The sequence below is a fragment of the Haemorhous mexicanus genome, chromosome 2, assembly GCF_027477595.1.
Source record: "Haemorhous mexicanus isolate bHaeMex1 chromosome 2, bHaeMex1.pri, whole genome shotgun sequence".
Taxonomy (NCBI): Eukaryota; Metazoa; Chordata; class Aves; order Passeriformes; family Fringillidae; genus Haemorhous; species Haemorhous mexicanus.
In genome coordinates, this window is record NC_082342.1 from 2,333,529 (window position 1) to 2,343,345 (window position 9,817).

The window sequence follows — 9,817 nt, forward strand, 5'->3', positions numbered from 1 at the left end:
TAGTGATCCTGATGGCTCTCCTTCCTCAAATGCAGCAAAACAGGAGAATTCCCAGGTCTAGCACAGGCCCTAGGTCTCTTCCAGGAGATGCATCTGCAAAATGTTTGAGAATTTTACAGAGGAAGCCTTTGAGGGCTGACAGGGTTAAGGATTCTGTATAAGAGGCATGGCACTAAGTTTACAGCTTAGTGTAAGCAAATGGTTATGATTCCTGTCAAGATCAATTTTTCATCTCCATAAAGCCCAGTTTAATAACATGGCACAGGCACCGCTGAAAAACGGGAATATCAGCTTTCCAACAATTTCCCAAAATTGAAAGAGAATCTGTTTTGGCAAAAACAGTACAGTTGTCTACCAAGAAAAACATTTTAGGTAGGTAGTTATGTAAGCAGTAAAAATAAATGTTTTATAAAATGCACCCACAAGGACTTAGAAGTATTAAAAAAAGCCCCCAATAATAATTAACCAGATTTCATGAAGTATGAAACAGCCAAAAATAATAAGCTGTACAGCTGAAGGAGGTGAAGTCATTTCTCCTACTGCACTCCAAAGCTTGACCACCTGGAGAGATTAAAAAAATATATCCGAAGAATTAATTTTCCTAATATGGGCACAGTGCAAAATTCTGTCTCTTAACATGACTTCATTTGGCCAAAGGAATGGAATTTTATGGAAGCTTAATATGTTTTACAAGCATTGTTTCTCTGGCACACCAGCAAACCTTTGGGAAGGCAGATGAAATGAATGAGGATCTACTACATTTCCTTTGGAGCCAAAAAAAGCTGGTATTGTCTCCTGAAGAGAAAGTAATATTTTAAATCAAAAGGTAATATTAGTACAAGATCAGGTCCATGAATAAACTTACTCTGGAAACTGAAATTTTCTGAACTTCTGAGTCTCTACAATTGCTTATTTTAGATAGTGGAGCAAGAAGCCTATTATAAGATAAAGCTGTGTGGTTTCATTTCAATGATAGGACAAAAACAATTCTTGAATCAAAACCTCATCTTTGGATCTGCGAATTTTAATCTCTGGATATCTGATTTCACTGACTTTGTTAACATCACCTTTTTCCTTCACTGACCTAGAGAGTTACCTCACTCAGAATTGAGTGTTCAGAGCATTGATAATCCAGCAGAGACATTTAATGGGAATTACAATCTGTTCAGCTCTTCTGCTTTTGATCAGAATGTTTTTGGGTCTCATTGAGAAAATAATTTATCCAATCTTTGGACTGAAATTTCTCCTCAATCCTTAATTACTGCTTCCAGCTCTGGGGGGGTCTCAGCATGGGAAAGACCTGGAGCTGTTGGAGAGAGGAGGCACTAGGATGATCAGAGGGATGATCAGAGGAGCTCTGCTGGAGGGAAAGTCTGAAAGAATTGGGATTGTTCAGCCTGGAAAAGAAAAGGCTTCGGGATGACCTAGTTGCAGCCTTCCAGTAACTGAAGGGAGCCTGCAAGGAAGTTGGAGAGAGACTATTAACAAGGGGCTGGAGTGACAGGACAGTGAGGAACGTCTTGAAATGGATAGAGTCGCTTTAGAATGAATATTAGGAAGAAATTCTTCTACTGAGTGAGGGTGGCACAGGGTGCCCAGAGAAGCTGTGGCTGCCCCGGGGTCCCTGGAAGTGTCCAAGGCCAGGTTGGACAGGGCTTGGAGCCACCTGGGATAGTGGAAGGTGTCTGATCACGGCAGGGATGGAATGAGATGAGCTTAAAGGTCCCTCCCAACCCAAAAAAATCGGTGTTTCTGTGACTCTGAAGTTCTGATGCTTGGTACATAAGGATGCTGCCTAGTCCTGCTGGCTAAGAATCACAGAAATATAGTCCTTTTATTATTAGAAAACAGAACTTATTTTGGATATAAGGGTTTCCCCCGTGCCTTTCAGAAACTTCCTCAGCAGCTCTTTCCCTCGGGTTTGTGCTGACTCCCTGTGGTCGTTCTGGTGATGGAATCACCATTTGAGAAGCCGACACCGAAACCAGGAGCAGAAGCAGCACCGCCCCTCTCTCTCCGCCCTCAGGGGCACCGGCGGCGGGGATCGCACATAAAACACACCGAGGGTGCTCAGTGTTGGATCGAGGCCACCAGATGCCACCTCACCCGCTGCAGTTTCGGGTCGAGCACATCCCAAAGGCACCGAGCGACGCTGAGGGGCCCCGGGCGCGTCCCGCCCGTTCCTGCCCTTGTCCCGCCCCTTCCCCCGGATGCGGCCCGGGATGGCGCTGCCCACCCCGCGGTACGAGCACCTGGGCCCGCGGGGGCCCTTTCGGGACGTGTACGAGCCGGCCGAGGACACCTTCCTGCTGCTCGATGCGCTGGAGCGGGACGCGGACAGCCTGCGGGAGGCTCGGTGCGGCAGGGCGGGCAGGGGAGCCGGGAGGAGCGAGCTGAGGGGGGATGGCTGGCACAGGGGCCATGAGGGAGCTCCAGAGGGACTGCGGAGATGGGGAAGGGCCGGGAGAGGTGAGCTGAGGGGGGATGGCTGGCACAGGGGCCATGAGGGAGCTCCAGAGGGACTGCGGAGATGGGGAAGGGCCGGGAGAGGTGAGCTGAGGGGGGATGGCTGGCACAGGGATGTTAAAGCCATGAGGGAGCTCCAGAGGGGCTGCGGACATGGGGAAGAGTGGGGAGGGGTGAGCTGAGGGGGAATGGCTGGCACAGGGGCCATGAGGGAGCTCCAGAGGGACTGCGGAGATGGGGAAGGGCCGGGAGAGGTGAGCTGAGGGGAGATGGCTGGCACAGGGGCCATGAGGGAGCTCTAGAGGGACTGCGGACATGGGGAAGAGTGGGGAGGGGTGAGCTGAGGGGGTATTGCTGGCACAGGGGTGTTAAAGCCATGAGGGAGCTCCAGAGGGGCTGCGGACATGGGGAAGGGTCTGAGGGCACTCGGCTTCCTCAGCCTGGAGAAGGGGAAATGTCGCTGTCTGCAGCTTTCTCGTGAGAGACAGCAGAGGAGCCAGCACTGGTCCCGCTCTGTGTGAGGTGAAGGATTGGCCTGAAGCTTTGTCGGGAAGGGTTAGGGTGGATATCAGGAAAAGGTTCTTGTCCCCGAGGCTGGTGGAGTGCTGGAAAAAGCTCCCCAGGGGATGGTGACAGCACCATCCTGGCAGAGCTCAGAGAGTCTTTGGACAGCACTCCTAGGGATGCACAGGGTGGGATTGTTGGGGTGTCTGTGCAGGGCCAGGGCTTGAATTGCATGATCCTTGGGGGTCCCTTCTAGCTCAGGATATTCTGTGATTCTGTACTTCAACGTGTTTGGGAGGACAGCATGTTCTGTAATGCTGTCTTGACCAATCCTGTGTCTGTTACAAACTAAAGTAATCCAGAGTGTTCTCTCTTAAGAGTCGAGATCTGCCTTGAAATAGGATCTGGATCTGGTGTGGTTTCAACATTTCTGGCTTCTTCTGTCCTTGGACCCAGTGCACTGTACATGTAAGTATAACAGCACCTAAACTGTTGCCTGCAATAATAAATGATGGGGCTAGCCCAGGATGCTTAGCCCTCTCATACATATTTATCATTTTCACATTTTAAAAATTATTCTTTTCTCAATTTTATAGATACATAAATCAAAGTAAAGAGAGCGTGTTGAGCATTTCTGAGCTTGCGGTGCAGCCTGAATTATTTACTTCTGTAACAAATGACTAGTGCTGTGACTAGAAATCCATTTTCCCATTTCTCAGACAAATTATTAAGCCTACACTTGTGTTTGCTGGGTTTAATCATTTTAACTCAGAATATTCTGTAATTCTATGAACTAGCTTATGGTTCATAGGGTTAAACTTCCAGGTACAGTAGCCTATAACTTACACTTTGTAATATTTCCCTTTTAGATGCACAGATATCAACCCCATGGCAGCTTACTGTACTCAGGAGACAGCTCTGCTTAACAATGTTCACCTGCAGCCTGTCATCACTGACTTGGTAAGAGAGAGGTTTCAATAGTATCTCCTTCATAGTTTGTGTAATTTTTTAATACTTATCGGAGATCGTGGAGTCACACAGTGACCTCTGGACATCACCCCCTGTCAAAAAACCCCAACCAGCTACTCAAGCTCTAAAATTCAAATTTAAGCTCTAAAAATTCATTGTATTAATTAAATAAATCTGTAGATTTAGTTTGGAAAGTGCTGGATGAGGAATTCTATAGTGGCCTGACATTATCATAGCCCTTTGTCTAAAGTTATGCAGTTCTTGGTTGTCAACCTTTTCTGATTTAATTAGAACTTTTGTCTGTTGTTACCTTTAGATTCTTAAAAAAATTGATATGGAGAAAAGCTAATTTTTCTCTTAAACCCTTTTATATATTTATAAAAGAGGATGTAGGTAGGCCACAATAAATGGGATTTAAAATAGCTGAACAACTGCACTATGTAACTGTACTTTTCAAAACATTTGCATTCTTTATGTTCCCGAAAAGAAACCCCACACAATCATCAACTTCACCTGCAGGTCAAAGGATTATCTCCAAGATTAAATGGGAAGGTTGATCTGCTGCTGTTTAACCCACCATATGTGGTAACACCTTCTGAAGAGGTAGGAAAACTCTGAAATACACATTAAAAATAGTATTGCTACTGTCTGTTGTTGTGACACTTCTGTCATTCTGTTTTCTGACAATCTGTGCTTTCTTTCTTCCTAGGTGAAAAGCCATGGAATAGAGGCATCCTGGGCTGGGGGCAAACAGGGCAGAGAAGTAATGGATAGGGTTTTCCCATTAGTACCAGACCTGCTTTCACCAGGAGGATTATTCTACTTGGTCACAATTAAAGAAAATAATCCAGGTGATCACTGTCCTTGAAATTCAAATGGGCCAAACCAGGTTTAATATGGTATAAATCAGGATGTTGATCACAGCTGGACCAAAAATGCAAGCAAATTTATCAAAACTAAGAACTCCCCAAGCTAGTTTGGAAAGTGAAAGTGTGTGGGACCCCAGCAGCTTTGCAGGAGTTCAGTTCCAAGTCTGAAAGGTGGATTAATTAAGTCTGAATTAATTAATGATGCCAGGCCAGTTCTTTCTTATGGAAGAGAATGGTGGTGTTAACTGAAAAGGCTTAGTGGGAGATGTGATGTCTTTCATTTTACAGGTGTAGAGAAAAGATTTGGAATTGTTCCTTGTGCTATAATGCTTAATGGCCACAAATCATCATGTAATGACAAGATTATTCTTCACACCTGATTTATTAAGCAGCTTTTGTGAGAAGGTGCTACAAATTTCTCCTACAGTTTAGCTTCAGACAGAATTCTGGCAAAATACTGAACTTTGGTTTGTAAACTGTGAACTTTATTTGTGCTTGGTGTGAGATTATTTTGCGTAAAAGTTCCTGTCTGAAATAGTAGGAGGACAGAGTTTATAAACTTTGCTTTGCAGCTTGACAAATATTTTAGAACTATCTTCTATAACCAATTTAAACTCATTTGTAAACACTGCACTTTCTATTGCAGATGAAATTCTGGAAACAATGAAGAAAAGTGGCTTGAAAGGCACACAAGTACTTTCCAGGCAAGCAGGACAAGAGATGCTGACAATCCTCAGATTTAGGAAATCTTGATAACTTCTCTTCACCTGCCAGGTAGTAGGCATGAAGAAAATTAAACAGAGTTGTCACTTGGTAAACACTAAAGTGAATGCAATCTGCCCTTTGTTAATGGCAGGAACTTACTCATACAAGCAAAACATCAAGAAAGAAATTAACCCAAAAACTGAACTAGGGAACAAAATATCAATGGGTTCATAAAGATCTAATATCCTCTGACATAACCAATGCCACACACCAGAGAGTCTCACTTCTACAAGCCAAGCACACGTATCACTTTTAATTTGTAGTCTTCAGTTGTCATTGGTCAGAACCAGGATCCTTTTACACCATCAGCATTCACCACAAACTGCAAGTTTACAAGCAGCAGTGTTAAGGTATCCTTCTGTTGGCTTAAAAAGTTCTTTCCTCTCCCAGGATCAGCGTTCTCAGCATGGATCACTTTGGCCAGGATTAAGGACCAGAGTCTTCCACGTCCCTCTGACCTTCAGAGAAGAAGAAAGAGCCTGGTTAAAATACACAGATGTTCAGAGGCACAAAAAGCACTTGGAGGAAGTTTGGATCAGTGCACAGATGGAAATGCAGTGGCACTTCATACGATGCAAAATGTGAAGGCATGGTTAGGAATTGTTTCACATGTTCTCACATAGCTGTCAGATATTTTTACTATTCAGGGTACTGAACTTCTCATCTCTTCCAACATATGTTCTAGCAGCAGATAAGGAGGAATCTCCAATTCTTCAATCCCTTGTGATGAGCACAACAGTTCTGCAACTCATTAGACACCTTCCCCAAGCTTCAGAGATGGCTTCTCAAGGAATGGTGGAAAATTTTATTTTAGTAATTGTACGTATTTATATTGCCATCGGGATTTTTTGAGGAATGCAATTTTGCAAATAGAAATTGAATTTTAGTGCTTTGCACTTTTTTTCTTCCCCCATTTTAAAGAAACACTAATGTAGATTTTCTGGTGTAGCCTCGAGGGTTTTCTGGGGCTCTCATTGTTTTGTCTGTGGATACAAAGCTTAAATAAGTTGACTTCAACTGCCAGCTTACTTTTGACCAAAATGAAAACCACACAAGTTTAGAAGGGGTAAGATGGAAGTGCATTAAGAAAAAAAAATTCTATCATGGTTCTGTAGGGACTGACTTGCAAGACTTTTATTTGTGTAATGCTCCTATAAACATTATTTTGATATTTGTAGTAATTTGTGTCATTTTAGCAGTGCTTTATCACAGGAGGGTACTGGGCACAGTGTAGTCCTCACATCAGTCCAAATTAGCAGAGCCTTTTACTCAAAAACTTTTAGAGTTGAAAGTGGGATGATAATTATATGTGATTAAGCTAAATAATTGCACATATACTGTCAAATTATTTTGACTGCAGTCTGGACCTAGAGAGCTTGTAGGATTTACAGATTTCAAGCTCAGGGTTGAGTGCTACCAAAACCTTTGGCCGTGGTTCAAAAGTACTTTGTCCTCAGGTGCTGGAGTTCTTACCTGGCCACTTACTGAATATTTCTCAGTTATTATCATTATCTTCCTCTTCATTTAAATTAGGAGGCTCTGCTATGGTAATAAAATAAGACCCATTATTTGCAGGGTGCACTGAGCACTGCTTTGGTTTCTGTTCTCCACCTGTAATGTTTAATAGCTACAGACAGATTTAATTATGAGGCCACATCTTATTGTAAACTTGATAATTGCTCTGAGCCAGTGTTTCCTGAAGAATCTACAGGAATATCCTTTTTATCAACATGACTGGAGAAACATTAATTGTCTGGGCATTGGAAAGAGAAGGTGATCCTGAGGGTTTAAAAAGCATCTCCCCTTCTCTGGCTCCTGCATCCCCTCATAGAGTGATGAACAAAGCAGCAGGTTTTTTTGTTTTTTTAAAGATCCTCCTGCACGTGAAGTTTTGATTTTACAAGCAAGATAGCAGAGAGGAGGGATGCAAAGCAGGATTTTAAATGTATTCAGTTCTTCTGCATGACTCTATTTCAACATCAATCAATTGAGAAGTTGAAAAAATTCATTATTAACATGGCAATCTGCACTGTAAGGGAGGATTGTTTCTGGTGCTTGTTCTCAGCATCTTCATAAGGACAAGTAATTTGGATTTTGTGTGTTCCTTTCTCAGCATGTCTTAAGATTGTTTTTTTCTTTCAGTATTTTTAAGACATTGAAGCACTTAGCTGAACCTTCCCAAAAATTTTTGCCCATGCCAAGTTTCTTTATAAAGTTTGAACCAAATTGAAGGCAAACAGGAATTTTGTATATAGCAGTTGTCACCTCTGCTTATGATGGAAATGCTTACCAAAGTCTAAATTATCAGGATTTTTTTTTCCAGAGTAATATTTTGGAAAAAAATAATGGAATCACTTTCTGAAATGTTATGTTTGGATTTCTTTTTTCTGTCGAAAATTTTACGTTTGGATGGAGCGTGTGATCAGGAGAATCCTACTGATGTTATGAGGAGCTGAAAAAGCCTGACAAAAACTCCAATCCAGCCTAAATGGAAAATATTTATGGAAGAGAACTCCTTGAGTGTAACTGCACACACAGCATGGCTCCACTTGAGCCAAAACACTCCTACCACAAATTGCATTTTTGTGCACTGAAGACACCTGGTGGCTGCATCCACAGCCAGCTCTGAAAGAAAAATCGGTTTTTCAGGGAAGTTTTTCCCTTGTTGAGACTTAATTACCACCTTGAGCCATTCTATTTTTATGATATCATTAAGATAGAAAGGAGATCTTTTCAATCTCCAAATCATAATTTACATTTTTAAATTCTGGTTTTTAACTCAGTCCATGGATTTGAGACACTGCAAGAGTATAGTTTTGCTTTAAAAGCATGTTTCAAGGGATAGTAAATGCTAAAAATACAAAATAAGTACTTGTCAAAGTAAGAAATAAGAGTCCTAATCCTAAACTTTATCATTAGGAAAGGGAGATGGCAGAATGTCACCAGATGAGCACTGATTTTCACTCTCTGTAGTAACTCAGTAACTTCTTTGCTGAATCCTAAGAAATGCCAGGTATTTAAAAACCCTCATTCAGTGTAATTGAATTCAAAGAACTTACTCCATTTAAACACAACTAGCACAGTTCTCTGTATTAGATATGATTATTTTGGAGGAAAAGGCTCCAAAAACATGGGATGAAGTTCAGACCTGAGGATTGCTACAAACAGAAGCATTCTTTACCTGATTCAGTCCCCTTTGTCACTGCTGTTGCTACTTTACTGAAGGCAAGTGAAAAGAAAAACCCAACCATAATTTATGCAATGTTCTTTTTGTCCCACCTCAGTTTTTCTTCTGACAAGACCAGTGTTCTATTTTGGGGCTGCATTTTTTCCTGTGTGCAGGAAACCACAGAGTGAGACACAGCATTCTGAGAGTGGGCTGCAGGAAGTCTGCTGAAAATTACCTTTTAACACTGCATGAAGGAGGTTTTAGTGCCTTAAAGGAACAGCCATGTTCCAGTTTCCCATCAGCTCCTTGCCTGTCACTGGTGATCCCAGAGCTCTGGATTTACTGCTGCACCAGCCAAGGTAGCCCCTGCAGTTTTACTCCTCTAATTCCCTGTTAGAGGAGGGGTCAGCTTCTTCATTTTGATGCAAGTCCTTCACAACATGAGATTCTTTGCATATCCCCTCTTTTCCCTCAGCAGTTTCAGTATCAGGAGATGAGCTGAGCCTTGTTAAACCAAAGCATGCCTCTTGAGCCAGGTTCTGGATTGTAGGCTCAGCTTGGGTGCTCTCATGAGGGGGCTCAGTTCATTCTGTCCAGAGCTGGTTAAAGCTCCACTTGAGGGTTTGTTGTCTGTAAAACACTTCCCTAAGTGCAGCCATGGGTATTGTAGCTGTTGGATTTGTCTTGGAGTAATGACAGGCTTCAGAAGTAAGGGGAGGGAGGAAGTAATTTAAAGCTAATTATAGAAGAATTGAGGTGAGAAGGTGTCAGTTACTGCAGTGTAATTGAATGCTGAATTTTAGCTATTCTGTACACTGGAGGACAGATTAAAAAACCACTGGAGGCAAACCAATATACAAACCCCTCCTAAGAACCTCTAAAGTCCCTAAATACTTTTCTTCCAGCTCTGAACAGAACTACTGAACAGTATTTTCAGCTGAGCAGCAGTAGCTCTGTATTTCAACTCTGATCCTGCACTTTCTGCTTCTACCTGAGATGTACCTGTAGATATGAAAGAGGTGGTCACATGAGCTACAAATTCCAAACCCCTTGTAAAAAAGGTGGTGGGATGAGG

General features: G+C 42.5%; 1 protein-coding gene across 1 annotated transcript; it reads left to right on the forward strand.

The window, feature by feature from the left end:
* Positions 1–2,184: 2,184 nt before the first annotated feature.
* Positions 2,185–6,754, forward strand: N6AMT1 (N-6 adenine-specific DNA methyltransferase 1). Its single transcript, XM_059871555.1, has 7 exons — positions 2,185–2,356; positions 3,349–3,438; positions 3,840–3,930; positions 4,459–4,542; positions 4,649–4,790; positions 5,455–5,582; positions 5,964–6,754. The coding sequence occupies exons 1-6, from the start codon at positions 2,211–2,213 to the stop codon at positions 5,559–5,561; spliced, it is 660 nt and encodes a 219-aa protein (XP_059727538.1). The 5' UTR covers positions 2,185–2,210; the 3' UTR covers positions 5,562–5,582; positions 5,964–6,754.
* The last annotated feature ends 3,063 nt before the right edge of the window (positions 6,755–9,817 follow it).

Excerpts from the sequence above, each read along its gene's own strand:
- N6AMT1 (XM_059871555.1), top strand. The coding sequence starts at position 2,211 with ATGCGGCCCGGGATGGCGCTGCCCACCCCGCGGTACGAGCACCTGGGC. Across the intron at positions 2,357-3,348 it reads GACAGCCTGCGGGAGGCTCG|AGTCGAGATCTGCCTTGAAA; the intron begins GTGCGGCAGGGC and ends TTCTCTCTTAAG. Across the intron at positions 4,543-4,648 it reads TGGTAACACCTTCTGAAGAG|GTGAAAAGCCATGGAATAGA; the intron begins GTAGGAAAACTC and ends CTTTCTTCCTAG.